This window comes from Caretta caretta, chromosome 9, assembly GCF_965140235.1.
Source record: "Caretta caretta isolate rCarCar2 chromosome 9, rCarCar1.hap1, whole genome shotgun sequence".
Taxonomy (NCBI): Eukaryota; Metazoa; Chordata; order Testudines; family Cheloniidae; genus Caretta; species Caretta caretta.
In genome coordinates, this window is record NC_134214.1 from 24,518,216 (window position 1) to 24,534,901 (window position 16,686).

Below are 16,686 nucleotides of genomic sequence, written 5' to 3' on the forward strand. Positions count from 1 at the left end.
TCATATTCTAAACCTACAACCGGAAAATACATACTGGTTCAAATAAGAGCACAGAAAATGCGGGCACAAGAAATGGTACAGAATATAGAGTGAAGTCTGGTTAGAGAAGCAGAAAAATGAGAGAAAATAATGGAGAGAAAGGAGAGAAAGGAGAGAAAAGCTCCTCAAAACTTTTTGGGCTCGGAGAAGCCAAAAAATACTGAATTTCTTTTACAAAAGATGGTAGTGGAGGTACACTATTATTTTGGTAAGAAATCTGCTAGTGTCATGATGGATCACCAAAAAACATGTAATGGCATATCCACAATAGAAGGTGAAATATAGTACATCTCCAACAACCCTACAGTATCAAATAAAAAGAAATCAACATATTGTGGAAACTCGTTTATAATGACGATAACAAACAAGTTCCATACCAAACCAAGTTCTTTATATCATCACCAACAAATATCCAAGATGGACTACTATAAAATGCATAATTAGGAACTTAGATCTGAAAAAATATTTATAGTTAGTGTGGGTGAAAGGTAGAAAAAAGGACAAACAAATAGTGGGAGAAAAAGTAAGAAGGATGAAGGCAGGAACAGAAGTAGGAAAAGGCTTTTTTAAAAACACAATTTCCACGTTTAGCTTTCTCCTGTCTTCCAAAAACTAAGCTGACATATATGGTGCAATATTAAATAATCAGTTTGCAGATGCAACAACCAAAGCTACACTGTGGGCCCAGGAAAAGGACAGAATTTCATAACTAATGCTTCTGGTTTCAGCTTTAAAATAATACTTGCTGATAAATAGGTAGAAGAAAATGCAGACTCACCTATTTGTATTAATTGAGAAAGGAAACATTTATAACTCTTGATCACTGCACCCAAGACCATCAGTTTAAAGCCATTTCATATCAGTTTAATACTGGAGAGTGGTACAGCGCTGACAGATATTTAAAACATAGTGAAAACAACACATGTTGCAGAACTAGATGTAGAGTCAAATTTCCCTGCTTCTCCTGTTGCTTGTTAGGTTTTCACATAGTCACAAGGAAGAGAAAGACCTCTTTAAAAAAAAAAAGTGACAGTAGAACCATAAAAACTGAGGGAAGAGGACTCAGTGGGTGTACCTGAAACTACTTGTAACTAATGTTTTTAAATTGTCTAGAATTCAAGTTGATTATGCCCTTTAATGTAAAAAGACTTTTTCTTCCTTTTTGAGAATAACTGTCTGACTGAATGAACTTGTTAATTTGGTTCTCCAGTTTTATTACTGCTATGATGATGAATGTAGGCACTAAGCAAAATCAATCAACAGATAAAATATAGTAAATGAAATATTTATGCATTTGGTACTGCCAATCTACTGTAGTTCCTATGAAGGCAAAACTCCCACTACGTTAATGGGACTACCGCAATATAACTTGCATTTTGCATGGCAGTAAATGTTTGTAAGATGGGTTCCCAAGTAGGACTTAGAAATAAGAACTTAGAAGCCCTTTCAAAACTACACACATATAGTACTAACCAATTTCACATCAGTTTCAGTGCTCTAAATAATTCTTTTTGGAAACTGAACTGTAAGCTTTTCAGTGCAAGGTTTCTGTTTTTTCTTTAGCAGATTATTGTACCTATTGTAAGGCAGTAAGTACACATTTCAGAAATGTAAAATCCTTATTCTGTCAACCATAATAGTCTAAATTTGATTTGAACAATTTTAGATAAATTATGACTCCAGTAATAAAGGTATTTTCCATCTTTGTCAATAGCTTTCTCTGAAATAATCTGACCTTTCTTTCACTTAAATTTGTTGACTGGCTCTAAACTATTCAGGTAGTAAATATTTGATTCTAAGGAATGCTTCAAACTATGATTTAAATTAAAATACTAAAATGTATTCAGGTATGAACTACACTTGATTCAGGTTGATTCTGGAAGGAAAGCCATTCTGAAACCATCCTTTCAACTACATTGATGAGAGTGTTAATATGAAAAAATATAAGGACAAATATCATGTTCCAACCTTTCTGTTTTTGATTCACTCTCAGCCGTGCACTGTTCAAAGTCTTGACTAAGACACTGTAGTTGTGCTTGAAGTCTTTTTTCCCGCTCTACGCTTCCTTCATAAAACTTCATCTCCTTTTCCATTGCTTTTACTTTGTCTTCCATCAGCTTAAACTCGTGAAGGATCAGATAGCTGACTCCACAATATTTACACACCGTCTCATCCTGGGACATCTAGAAAAAGAACTAGTCATCAGAATGCTTTAAAGAAATGTATTGAAACTAATTAGCAAACTGAACAAATCTAAAACAGGACTAATTTTAAATGATTACCACAAGGATTATTGATGATCAGAAGTCTATTTATTGATTTACCATATAATAACTAAAATATTTGCTATATTAGCAAAATTAAATCAAACTATAACCCAGTAGTTCTGCCTATTGGAATCCTTACAAGGTGCCTGGACTTGTTAATGTACCATACATACCCAGGTGTCCCCAAAAGAGAAGATGGACTCTCTGAAGTATATTTTCTGGGGAAACAGTTCAAAATAAAGAAAAACACCCAGTTTGTATTTTAGAAAGCTAATTCTTAGTGGGACTTTCAGACTGTCCGAGCCAGAATAGTGTTGCTCTGTGCTGTTTCCGAACAACTCATCTTCTCTTAAACAGACCAGAAGAACAGCTGGAAGTGAATGAAGTGATACAATCCAGCAAGTCTTACAAAAGTACATTCAGAGTTCACAAAAACCATGAGTAAAATAGTGATCATCATTAGGTCTGCTTACATGGCATGTGTGTCATATGGAAACTCTATATGATTTGGCAGGTGTGAAGTTATTCATCATCAAAAGAGAAATTATTCAGCACACAATAGACAACTGATTGAACCACCATTTCTTAAACTGAGAGGCAGAGTTAACTGGCAAGACACTGCAAGACTTTCAGCAAAGCTTGGTGAAAAGCTAACACACAGGGAAATGTGGTGAGGCTTTCAGACATACAAGATATTTGGTTAGTCAGTTATCCCTGGGCTTTCCATTCTAGTCTCTCCAAGACTTCCAGATCAATTCCAGTACAATTATGTTTTTTTCCAACAATAGCCCTGCAAACTCAGCTTATTCTTTCCGGCTCATTCATCAGGGACAGTAGAATTTCTTCAACTGGAACATACATATTTTACAATTATGTTGATGCTACGTAAACCAGAATAGAATTCTGCTATTTCCCCCCCCCCCCCCATACACACAATGGTGTTGTCTCTCTGATGCAGGGGTAAAACTTACTTTTGTCAGTTAGATAAGCAACTTTAGTTCTGAATATACACACAAAGCAGATTTTTTGAATTGGCCCAATGGCCAGGTTCCATAAGCAGCCCTTCTGCTCAGGGCAGCGTGGCCCAATGGCCAGAGTCAATAAGCGGCCTTTCCACCAGAACAGCATGGCCTAATGGCCGGAGTCAGAGTAGCCCACTTCTGTGGGATTGTGTGATCTATTGGCCCATTGGGGAACTGGGGCACCATTTAGGAGGGTGTGGCCCTCCCTGCTCCTCTAAATCCCAACCCAGGCCCCTGGCAATAGTGGGGGTGCTCACCACCCAGTCAACAGGGATCCTCCTGAAACACGCTGACTGGTTCCCTGGTTCACGCACTACAGAAGAGTTTAAGTCCCCTGGACTGCTTCCTACCCTTTCTCCCTCAGCAATTCTCCATAGTTCCCCATGGTCTTTGGGGTCCTCAGCTGGAGTAGCTCCTGCCGGCGAGGTCTCTTCTGCAGGCTCGTCAGGCAGCCTGGAGTCCATCTGGAACACTGCGTGCCATGGCTCTGTAGTCAGAGCCTGTAGCAGTTCCCCGGAGAGAGCCCGCAGCCTGCATCCTCCCCCTTCAGCATCCTGCCCAGATTGAATTGGGCTGCTTCCTTTTATACTCTGCCTCCAAGCTGAGCACACCCGGCAGGGGCTGCACTTCCTCAGCCTGCAAAGCACAGTTAACCGTTTCGGGGCTGGTGTGGAGTAGGTACACCCTGTCACACACCTTACCCCTCGAGACAGGACCCAGCGGGGGTCCTTCCCCCTTGTCCTCCTGTTGTGGGGCAGCTGCCCCACGTCGGCATGGAAGGGGTTAAAGCAAGCCAGAATGGCTGCGCAGAGCCTCAGCCAATCAAGTGGAGGCTTGAAAGCAGCCTATCAGGGCCAGGCTGGGCCCTATGAGAAGGCTGCAGGGCAGAGAGCAGCAGAATTTCTCCCTGGAGAACGAAGTGAGAAGAACTGGTTCTGAGAGAAGCACCTAAGACAGAGCAGTGCTGGGCAGGGTCAGCAGAGGTTGGGAGAGCTCTAGGCTGACGACTGCCAGACTGGGGCCCTGACAAAAAGGGGCAGAGAAGGTGCTGGGGCTATGGGGAAGTGGCTCAGGGAAGCAGGCAGTAGAAGAAAGTTAGAGGAGAGCAGCCCAACCCCAGTTCCGAAGCATCTGTTTGTAAAATGAATGGTTTTGAGAAGTCTGGGTGGAAGAGGACTGGCTCCTGGGTAAGTCGCTCCTTCAAGGTCTGAAAGGCCCTCTCACAATCCTCCAACCATTGAACATTCCGCGGTCGGGAGTTCTTCATGAGGTCGGAGAGGGGGGGTGACGATCATGGCGAAGTCTGGCACGAACCGCCAGTCGTACCCTGCCAAGCCAAGGAACTGCCTTACCTTCCTTTTTGTCGTAGGAGCGGGGAAATCTCTTAGGGCCTGGACCTCGGGGAATGGAGTTGTCCTGCCCCCACCGTATATCCCAAGTAAGTCATTTCCTTCCACCCGAGGGAAAACTTGGAGGAATTTGCTGTGAGTCCTGCTTCCTTCAGGGCTTGTAGAACCACTGAGAGATGTAGGTGTACCTCCCAGCTTGCGCTCTAGATCACTATGTCATCAATACATGCGGCTGCATACTGTCAGTATGGCTGCAACAGCTGGTCCATTAAATGCTGGAATGCAGCCACGCCCCATCTAGCCTGAAGGGCATGATGATGAAGTGATATAAGACAAAGGGCATAGGGAAGGTTGTCTTCTCTTATTATGTCAGGGTAAGGGATATTTGCCAGTACCCCTTGGTCAAGTCTAACGTTGATAAAAACTTGGCACTTGGGCGATGTTGGTTGCGGACCTTCTGTCCGGGCACGGTGTCTATCTGATGGCTGGTGATACTCATCCATCCAGAGTAGGAAGATAAAATGGAGGGGAAGCTCTGGACCAACTGTTGTAGCCTTGCTTGTTGTTCAGAGCTTGCCCCATTGTGATTGGTGTTGGGTCGGGAGGTCCACTGGCCCCAATTCGGGTTCTGGGGGGTAGTGGCGATTAGCAGACCCTCCCACGCCTTCCAGACTTTCAAAAGGTTACATGGTATACTCATAAGGTCTTTTCGTTGCCCAGGGAGCTAGACCTCAGTCTACTGGCCCCATTCGCCAAACAATCTCAAATGGTCCCTGCCATTTAGCAAGCAGTTTTGATTCTGAAGATGGCAATAGCAGCAAGACCCTAACCCCAGGCTTGAAAGTCCATAGCTTGGCCCCCTGATTATACTGGAGTTCCTGGGTGTGCTGCACCTGCAGCAAATTTTCCCAGGAAAACTCTCCCAGCTGCTGGAGGCGTTCTCGCAGATGCAGGATGTAGGACACTGACCTCATGACCCTTGATTCCTGTTCTTCCCAGGTTTCTTGGAGCAGGTCCAGGATTCCCCTTGGCTGTCTCCCGTAAAAGAGCTCAAATGGGGAGAATCCCATGGAGGCTTGGGGAACCTCTCACATGACAAACAGCAATGCAGGCAGAAACTTACCCTATTGTCATGGGTTGTCGTCCATGAATTTCCAAAGCATAGCCTTCAGGGTTCCGTTGAACCTCTCAACTAGCACATCGGTTTGTTTGTGATAGACCGATGTCCTGAGAGCTCGAATGTTTAATAGACGACAATTTGGCCATCAGCTTGGATGAGACATTCGTTCCACGGTCTGTCCAGATTTCTCTGGGTATTCCTACCCTGGCAAAAATCTTAAGGAGGTCTGTGGCTATGGCGGGGGCCATGGTGGTCCATAGCGAGACAGCCTCCGGGTATCGGGTCGCATAGTTGACTACCACAAGGGTATACTGGAACCCCGATGCACTTTTCTCCAAAGGCCCCATCAAGTCTAGGCCAATCCTCTCGAAGGCCAGCACGCTGGCACTTGGGGCAGGAGGCACAAAAGTCCCGCACTTCCTGGTATATACCCGGCCAGAAGAATCTCAGCGCCACTCATTGCAAAGTCTTCTCACACCGCATATGCCCAGCCCAGGGCACTGCATGGGCTACCCATAACAGATCCCGTCGAAACTGGCAGGGGATCAACAGCTGGTGGAGCTCTTCTCCCATCTGGGGCATCTGGGTCACCCAATAAAGGCGGTCCTGGTGGACCTCAAAATATGGTCCTTGGAGGCATCAGGCAGCCTGGAGTCCATCTGGAACTCTGCGTGCCATGGCTCTGTAGTTGGAGTCGCAGCCTATAGCAGCTCCCTGGCAAGAGTCTGCATCCTCCCCCTTTCAACAGCCTGCCCAGACTTAGTTGGGCTGCTTCCTTTCATACTCTGCCTCCAGGCTGAGCATGCCCAGCAGAGCCAGAGGGGCGGGACTTCCTCGGCCTGCAAAGACCCTTTGGGGGCTGGTATGGGGTAGGTATACCCTGTCACAGACTCAAAGAGGGGAGGGGCGGGGGCAACATGGTGAGAACAATAGGAAGATTATTTTAACAGTGCATTCTGAATTGACTGGAGGGGAGTGATGTGGGTATCAGGAAGGTCACAAAGGAGGTGATTACAGTAGTCAAGTTAGGAGAGGGCTTGGAGAACTGATTTAGTTACTTGGACAGACAGAAAAGATCAGATCATAGAAATCTTGTGTAGTAAGAAGCTGCAAGATCTGGATGTAGCATGAATGTGCAGAGCAAGAGAAATAAGAGTCTAAAAAGGTTGCAGGCCTCAGTAACAAGAAGTTTAGTAACGTTGCCAACAGAGAGAGAGAGAGAGTGTGGTGGGCTTGGAAAGAAAGTTCAGTTTTATCCATGGCCTGGTCTACACTGGGGGTGGGATCGATCTAAGATACACAACTTCAGCTACGAGAATAGCGTAGCTGAAGTCGACGTATCTTAGATTGACTTAGAATCACTTACTTCGCGTCCTCACAGCACGGGATCGACGGCCACCACTCCCGTGTCAACTCCACTTCCGCTTCTTGACCTGGTGGAGTTCCGGAGTCAACGGCAGAGCGATTGGGGATCGATTTATCGTGTCTACACTAGACATGATAAATCAATCCCCGATAGATCGATCACTACCCGCCGATCCGGCGGGTAGTGTAGACATGGCCCATGTTAAGTTTAAACTGATGGTGAGATATCTAGAAAGAGATGTCAGAGAGAAAAGCTAAACTGCAGGATTAAGTGAAGAGAGAAAGGTCTGGAGTGGAGAGGTTGCATTTGTGAGTCATTAGGGTAGAACTGATATTTGTAGCTATGTGAATAGATAGATTACCCAGACAAAGGATGTAGACAGAGAAAAAGTGGGCCTCAGATCGACGCATGTGTCCAGAGCCAATCAGAGGGGGAATCCAGGAGGGCCATTAGACACTTGTAAATTTTGTGGCATTTGATAAGTTTCGCAACTTGTTTTTATGTGCATCCCTATCAGACCAAAATGTGATACACTCTCTCAGCTTAGAGATGCAAATTTAAGCAAATAAGATATGTGATCTGGTAAAAGACATAATTTTTTTGCCCAGAAAAAGGCTAGAAAAGCATTTGTAAAAAAAAAATTAAATTATGTCTCACTCTGGTTTTTTTTTTGGTGCCTTATTTTGTTTTCATGTGTCATCATTTTTTATTTTTATTACGGCTAGGAGCCTCAAAAGCTGGAAGTGGCCCAGTCCTCTCCAGACCTCAGAGAGGGCCTGTGTGGGACCCCCGAGAAAGTGAGAAGGGCGATCTGTTGAAGGAGACACTGACCAATCAACCACCAAAGAGGCAGTAGGAGAACCAGAAGAGGACAAAGTTTCAAAAAAGATAATATGCCCTACAGTGTCAAAAAGCAGCAGAAAGCTCAAGGAGAGTGAGGATATGGAAGGGGATCTGTAATTCATGGAACACAAAGTCACTAACAAGCGTGATGAGAGCAGTTTCATTTGAGTGAAAAGGGTATGAACCAGTCTGGAGCAGATCCAGGCCTGACTAGAGGATATCCAGGCTGGAGTTAGAGGAGAGATGCTCAAGGGAGCAGTTATGCACAAAGTATACGTATTATCTTAAAGGCACATGGAAGAAGGAAGATGGGGCCACAGCTGGAGAGGCAAAATAGAGTGACTGAGCATATGGGAGATCACATCGTGCTTTTTATCTTTGTTTCAATTACTTATGGTCAAAGGTATCATAAAGCAGTATGACTTAGAAAGATCAGAAATCAGAAAAACTGCAAGCATAGCCTAAGTTAAAAGAAATAAATCCCTTGTGCTAAGGATGGTGGAAAGGAAAAAAGAGAAGTTCAAACACATGTGCGCACACAAAAAGAGCCGGAAAGGACATTTTGTAATGTTTTAAAAACTGGGGTTGAATAGAAAAAAAGATTGCATTTAATCAAAAGGCAAGTAATTTGTCAAAAATTATTAGCTAAAGAGTCACTATTTAAAGGTTCAGTAACATGCTGCATTTTAAATGTAACTGGATAAAACAACATTTTGGGATATTTCCTCTGGGATTACCAGGACAGGCATTATTTCCTATCTCTTAATTTTGACTCAGAATAAAATGACAGTGGCTCTGAACAAACTAAAAAATCAAGTTTATTTTTCCTGGCAGTTACAATCTGTGCTTGGAAATATGAAACTGTTATTCAGAACAAATATCATAAGATTCCAAAGCACTAAAATTACTATATTGAAAAAGGACAACATGAGCTGTTATGGAGAGGGAGGAGGGGGTTGTTATCCCAAAAAGAACATTGTGCTCTCTTGAAGTACCACCACTTCTGTCTTTCAAATAAACAATTATGGGCACTTTACTCTGTCCCAGTGTAAAGAACTCCCTCACATTAAAATTTCCAGTTCAGACCCTTGAGTACAGATCTGTTTCAGTTTTACTAATTGAATTAAATGGTTGGGAGCTTTTCAGATATATTAAACTGAAGTACTAAAAATAATCTCCTTTTTGAGTTAATGAATAAAGTTTGTTCTAAAATTTATTTTTCCTAGATAAAGTAAAAATGTGACACTCCTTCAAGTCAGGTTGCACTTTTAGTGCCTGATCCTGCATTCTCTGTGCACCTAAAATTTGCACTAAAATCAATGGATTTTACATCAGTGTACCCCCCTGCTTGCTACCTAACCTCTACCGCCAGCCCTGGCTATTATATGCAGAAAACCAGTTATTGTGGCACAGGTGGGCCATGGAGTTTTTATAGCATGTTGGGGGGGCTTCAGAAAGAAAAAGGTTGAGAACCCCTGGTCTAGAGTACAATGAAAACACATGATTCGTCAGTGAAAATGTAGCTAATTTAGGGCCTGATCTTGCTAAGTGCTCAACATCCTCAATTGCTTTGAATTCAGCCTAACAGGATTGGGTCTTTAGAAAAAAAAATGTTTAGAACTAAAGTGCATCTGCATCAGTTAAACAGTAAGAGAAAAGAACTGTGACTGCCTTTCCCTGGTAAGTGTACAGCATTGTACTGTTCCTGACATTGCTATCATGTTGTTAGACTGCTGATAAAGTCACTGAGTTTTAAATTGGAACGTAAGAAGAATCATGTATACTACTATCTTTGAAAAACCCCATTATAAACAGCTACTGATAGTTACGAACCTAAACAAATGTAATTATTTTCTTCTGTGATATGACATAGGAAAGGGCTTTAATTAATTGAGACAACAAGCCCCAAGTATATTAAGGCTACAAAATAGTGTCTGATAAGTATAAAGTAGTCATTCACCTCAAATAAAATTAGTTTTCAAAACTAAAAGGTTTGATAATATTAGAGGGTTGCACACTTCATTGTTTATGTAGGCCAATCCGTAAACTCAGCCAAGACCCTGTCCTACTATGGCAGGGCTCCAGGGCCCCCCATTCTTGTCTGAACTCTGTTGATTTTGGTGAAAACTGGAAATCTGGATTTTAGTGAAAATCAGGCTTTTCTGGATTTCCAGTTTTCACCGAAATCAATAGAGTTCTGATCAGAGTGTGTGGGGGAGGGCCTGTCTGGAGTGGAAGGCTGGTAGAGTAGGAGCACACCTGGCCAGAATGGGCCTGAGAGGCCCTCTTGAGGGGCCCAGAGAAGCTTCTAGCAGCCTGAGTTCCACTAAAATTGGGACCACAGAGTGCCCATTTAGTGCTGCTGGCAAAGAAAGCTCTCTGGTGCCCTAACAATATCCCCTGTTCCCTAGCCCCAACCTACCCCTCATCCTAAACCCTAAAATCAGGCTTTTTCAGTTTTCCCAATTTTCTCTCAAATTAAGAGAGACCAGAGTGGATGGGCAGGGAGCCTGGCTGCAATAGGACCTAACCAGAATGGAGATTAAAGGCCCGAATGTGGGGTCTGACCAGAGTTGGGGGTGAGGAATTCAGCTGAAAGAAGGGGCTGGGCTGGAAGGGGGTGAGGGGCCCACTAATCCTATTCTCACCCTAAACTCTAACCCTGAGGTCACTCCCTCACCCTTATATCCAGCATGACCCTGCTGCCCTCCCTTAGGCCAATGAGGTCAGCTCCTCATCTTTGTACCCAGAGTGACTCTGCTCCCCTCCCACAGATCTTTGTTAGGTCACTCCCTCACCCTTGTATTCTGAATGACCAAATGGTGATTTCAGTGGAAATCAGGATTTTTTAGTTTTCCAATTTTTACCAACTGATGCCTACACCATTCTGTCCATTGAAGTCTTGACTATTCCCTTGAAATTTTGGAATTGACCAGATGTGGTTTTCAAAAGTTACCACCATACAGACAGACCAAAAATTGCTATCAATTTGAGTGTAGGTCCTTGCTTCACTTGGCCAAAAAGAGGACCAAGCACAGCCATGTTATGTTAATCACAATTTAAAGTTCAGAGACAAAACTTTTTACTGCTTATACACGAAGTACTTAGAATGAGAAGAGGGTTTTTTTGGTTTCTGGAATATTATGACGATAATCTATAAAGACCTGAGATCGTTAAACTGATTAGATAAGAGTACCTTAAGGTGATATTAATACATCAATGTTTCTGAATTCACAGATGGCAGTGGTGATTCGCAGTGCTTTTCACTATCTACAGCTGCTCAAGAGACTGCTGCCCTCTCTCCCCAATGTACTATAGGAGGAAGACTGGGTGAAACAGAGTAAAAAGAGTAGGAGGAGAAAAGATCAGAGCTGTAAGCAGGGGTGCTGGGACAATTTGTACAGTGGGGGTGCTGAGAGCCAGTGAACCAAACTGTAAACCCTGTATATGATGGAAACCACTTCAAGCCAGGAGATGCAGCAGCACCCCCAGCACCTGTAGTTCCAGCACCTATGGATGTAAGTGGGAAAAGGACCATACAGGGCCTCAGCAGTAAGGATGGCGAGGTTGAATCTGACATGGTAGAAGACAGTAAGCCAGTTAAGTTAATCAAGGAAGAGGAGTTGTGATTGAAGCAGTTATAGGAGAGATGACTTTAGCATGGTGTTTTCAACAGACTGGAGGGCAAAGTGGTGGAGATCAGGGGAGGTAAGAAAAGATTACAGCAATCAAGGCAAGAGATGGCCAATAAATGGACATTAAAAATGTTCTATTTAACTTTACATTAATGTACTAAGTGCACTGATAGCCACATACGTGAGAGAGCTCTTGAAGATTAAAAGAGCCAAAGTAGCACAAATCACAAACAAAAAACATAACACCAAATTCATTGAAAATGGGCTGACACCAGAGATAAATTTGACCCATAGGAATCTGTGCCAAGGACCTGATCTACATAACAGCAGATACTATGAAAGCATAACAAGAAGTTTGTGAAGTATAAATAATTTTGAAGGGCAGCATTTCCAGCTGTTACACTATAGCATCTCTAGGAGTAGATTCAGCTCTGAGCTGTATTAACTTTTTGAAAAACTAATGGTGTTCCATGGCTATGCTGAACTTCTTTTAGCCCACCAAAGACAAGTGGAGAACTGAACCAAGATGGATAGCCATTCATATTATGTCTCTCTGACTCTATACAGTAGACATCTGGGGAGCATAAATTACTCAGGAGAAAGAAAGCTTTAGTGGTCTGACCCGTTCTTAGTCAGCTGAATAAGTCATGCTAGTAGCTTCTGAAATGACAAGAATGGAACCTTAAATTATTTCTAGATGTCTGAATAACTTGTAAGGAGCATGATACATGATCCTTGGGATACAGCCCACTTTGGCCCATATTTTAGATTCCACTGACAAAAGTTACTATAGTACAGGAATTGCATGTTTCAGTACTTATAAAAAATGAAAAATAACCTATCCAATGCACCTGAATCTTTTTTCCTTATTCACCTACTTATTTAGAAACAGATCTTTGTGCCCCAATGCTAAACACAGGGCTAAACACTTACATTTGAAATATTCAGTTACAAAATAATGAAATATTGGCCTTTCATCTTAAAGGCCAGCAACTAAGTCCCCCTGTTTTATGAGATTTTTAAAGGTTTAGATAGATTCTGACATAAATGAAATAAAGACCTGAAGCTACAAGCAGGGGTGTAACTGAATGTTTAGTTTTAGTATTTGGCCAAACAGCAAAAAACAATATTTATCCAAAACTGTATTAGAAGCTGAACAATGGATATAAACAGAAAAACAAACTTTTACTAACCTGAAGTTCTATGTTTTGTAATTCTTTCTCCTTTCTGACTTTTTTATTCTCCCCTGTATTATTTTCTTCTTCATCTGAATTCTCCACCCCCCTCCCCTCTGTCACTCTAACTCCCTTTTCTGACATATTACCCCTACTTTCTCCTGTTCCCTTCTCTCCTAACCCTGAATTTCCCCCAGTCTTACAAGACAAAAAGAAATGACTGAGCTGATCACACATCCAGGACTACAGGGAGAAAGAGAGGTTTCCTCCTAACTATTCAACTTTGAATATGTATTCTGTTGAAACTGATCCAATTCTTTATTCAAAGCCAAATTTCAGTACAGTCCTATTTATAAGCAAGCCTCAATTTTAGGTACTCTGAGACTACAAAAAAAAAGGTTATTGTGAGTCAACTTTAAAGCAAGGATTTAGTTGGAAAATAACACAGCTTGCCATGTGTACAAGTAAATGGCAGAATAATTATTAGACACACAAGGTGGGTGAGGTAATATATTTTATTCTGTTGGTGAGAGAGACAAGCATTTGAGTTTACAGAGAGCTCTGTGTAACATGGCTACAATAGCACTGCATAGAATAATTATTAAAAATTTCCCATTGGAAAATTGCACTATTTGCACATTTTGAGTATATATGAACACAGTAAAAATAGGGGAATAATAAAAACAGAATGTCCCATGGGTTGAAGAGTTTCATTTAAAACATATACTGAAGCAATCAGCTTGTCTTAAGTGGAATTATATTCAGATTTCATGCAACTTCCACTTTTTCAGACATTTGCTGCCTGAGAATAAAGAAGAACAGTTAATCATAAAACTACCATAGGATTTAAAATCACTTTGTGTATATCTTTTGCTATATTTATACCACGTGGTCACAAAAACCCGCACAAATTGCTATTTACCAACCGTAGTATAAACTGCATACCATTATAAAAAGTGACTTTAGTCTCCACTTGTGGGTGTCAATAAGCTCCTCCCATACCAAAGACATCAGTTACCTTCACACCAATATACTTCAAACAGGAAAAAAAATAATCTTTATACATCCACATTCACATACACTAAGACAAAATATGAAGTGGAATTGGAGGGTATACAATTTTTATTGGCACTCATTTGAGAAGACTAATACATACTTGTTCTTCACTCATCCCAAACTCATGGCAGTAAATATAGGCACATAGAAATCGTTGTACTGGATCAGATGCTGTATTTGTAGAGCGTTTTTAGACTATGTAAATGACTTCCAACCTGTGAAATATTCATAAGTCATTGAAGAATTTTGACCCCTGATGTTGTTATATTTCTCATATTTCTTACCTTTTGGATTTCTTCTGGTAACGGATGCACAGGAACATGTCGATCCATGGCCTTCCAGAATTCAGGCACACTTATGAAGCAGGGCCACACAAAACCCCTGGAGATTAAATGGTCAGAATTCATTTTAACAAGGATGGGGGGGAAACTTTAAATATCTTGGGCAGCATTTTCAGAGGAGTTGTATGTGTACTTTTTTCTATTTTATTGCAATCCTGCTCAAGGCTTCATCATTTTGTACATAGTGACAAGACAGAACTACACACACCATATATAGCCCCATTCTCTCTTGTCCTCCTACAGCTTAAAGGATCTGGGCTTGTCTACACTACTGCTTAAGCCAAAGTAATTTACGTCACTCGGGGGTGAAAAAGCCACCTCCCTGAGCGACACAAGTTACATCCACCTAAGCACTGTCCACACCAGTGTTTATGTCTGCAGGAACTGCTCTCTCGCTGACACAGCTTCCACCTCTCGCCTAGGTGGAGTAATTATGCGGATGGGAGAGCAGCTGCACCTATGTAGCGCTTCTAGTGTAGACTAGTCCACAAATGAGAATTATTCCACTGGTACTCTGTTCTGTTTTCATCTATGAATTTAAGAATGAAAGTTTCTAATGAAATTGGAAGCAGTCCATCTATAGAAACGTTAACATTATTTAGTCATATCAGGTTAAATTCCACCTTCATTTCCACCAACACAATTCCGCTCGCCCCTCTGCTGTTACACAATCTCAACTGAGAGAAGAATTTGGTTCATTGACTTCAGTGCAGTCGTGTTGGGCATCAGCAAGATTTGACCCAGGGATGCCAGTAGGGTGACACAGACATGAGGGTGAGCACAGTCTAGCCCAGTGACTTCAGTGGTGCTCTGCATAAGTCTGAGCCAGAGCCCAGTCTTGTCCCACTGTCTTGATAGAGCTGGTGCATGCAGGCGAGAGCTCAGTGGGGCACGGTGGGGGAGAACAAGAGCAGAATTTGGCCACTGACTGCAGTGGGAGTGGAAAGAAGCCAGACTTTAGCCCCGTGGGGCAGTGCTGGGACCAGCCCGAGCTGTTGACAACTCTCCTGGTTCATGATGCCTACAAAAAAGCTTGGCAGCATAAGGCCCCCCTGGTGAGCTGAGAGGGCTGCCTAGGGTGCCTGTGTGCTGCTTCCTCCTACTGCCCCACGGCCTTGTCCCGGACTGTAAGCGCCGTGGGGCGGGGGCCGGCTTCCCGGGCCGGTCTGTACAGCGGGGCCCTGGCCCACAGTGGGGCGGCGTGGGCCGAGGAAGCTGCGCGGAGCCTCGCCGGCAGGGTCCGATCCCGAGCGCAGCGGATCGCAGGGCGCTGCCCCTGACCCCGACCGGGGCCTGCGGTCTGCGGGGGTGGGTGACCCCGAGGGGAAAAGGAGCGGCCGCGGGGAGAGGGGGACATGCAGGGTGTTGGGGGGCGGGGATCGGGCATTTTCTTACCTCGGCGTCCTCGCGCTGCCGGGGACTCCAACGGCTTCTCTGGTAACCACGGCAACCGCGCAACATTGAGGGGCGTAACGACGCGTGAGTTGGCGGAAGAGAGTCACGTGCCAGGCGAAAGAGAAGCCTGACGCTGTGGCGGGAGTGGGCAGCCGGAGAGGCAGAAGCGCAGTGTGGAGTAGGTAGGGGAAGCGGTAGCGGTAGCGGTAGCGGTGGGGGCAGTAGGGAGCGGGTGTTTTCATCTGATCTAGCTGCTCAAAGCTAGGCTCGCTCAGGCTGTAACTCCTGCTCGTGTGGAAATTATAAACCTCCATCTCTTCGCGAGGAGTTTCACTCGTTTGTTAACTCACGTTAAGAACACATTCTCCTCCCCCCCCCCCACCCACCAAGATAATGCCGGTGAATGATGACAACAAGGAAAAGGGGGGCAAGAGGTGATGCAACTGTGTACAAACAGATGGTGGCTGTGTTTGCAGAGGCAAATTATATACTACTTTAAGTTATGAAATAATATCCAGTGAGACTGCCCGGTCTGCAGACTGATTGGGGTGTTGTCCAGAGACAGCACATGCTTCCATCAAAACACATGTGCAACAGTTAATACATTTTAATGTGTGCTTTATATATTAGAAAACAAAAAGCCAATGAGATAATAATGATTATGTGTAGCTATTGTATCTGATGACTGGAGTCATGGCTGATGTAAAGGTATGATTTATCAACTTGTTACTGTATTTTATTGAGTGAGAAAATGTTAACTAGCACACCAGAATTAACCCTTGCTATTCCAAAAGAACTATCTTTTACTTCCACCTGGACAGGCACAAACAAGGGCAGGCAAGACTTTGCTTTATCACCTCTTCTAATAAGCCCCTGTAATAATCAAGTACAACTGCCACCATCCCTATTGTTCTACAGAGATTTGTGGAGCGCCTCAGGTACAGAATCTTAACTGAATCTAAAACAGCATTTTGCTGTTGCTCCCATGTGTGTGGGGCGGGGCCCACCTATGTCATCTCAAGCATCTGCTACTTTTGAATTTGCCATACTGCTGCATGATGGATTGTGGTGACCTACA

General features: G+C 43.4%; 1 protein-coding gene across 3 annotated transcripts in view; it reads right to left on the bottom strand.

The window, feature by feature from the left end:
* Positions 1-16,686, bottom strand: part of LEKR1 (leucine, glutamate and lysine rich 1) — a 178,025-nt gene that overhangs the window by 111,325 nt on the left and 50,014 nt on the right. Inside the window, exons 1-3 of one of the 3 annotated variants that reach the window (XM_048864714.2) lie at positions 15,609-15,812; positions 14,157-14,253; positions 2,008-2,222 (exon numbers count right to left, since the gene is read on the bottom strand). In XM_048864714.2, coding sequence (XP_048720671.2) covers positions 2,008-2,222; positions 14,157-14,204 — 263 coding nt within the window. In that variant the 5' untranslated portion in view covers positions 14,205-14,253; positions 15,609-15,812. Of the gene's footprint in view, positions 1-2,007; positions 2,223-3,678; positions 3,882-14,156; positions 14,254-15,608; positions 15,813-16,686 lie in introns of those variants that run through there. The other 2 variants (XM_048864712.2, XM_048864715.2) reach the window with 2 other exon arrangements.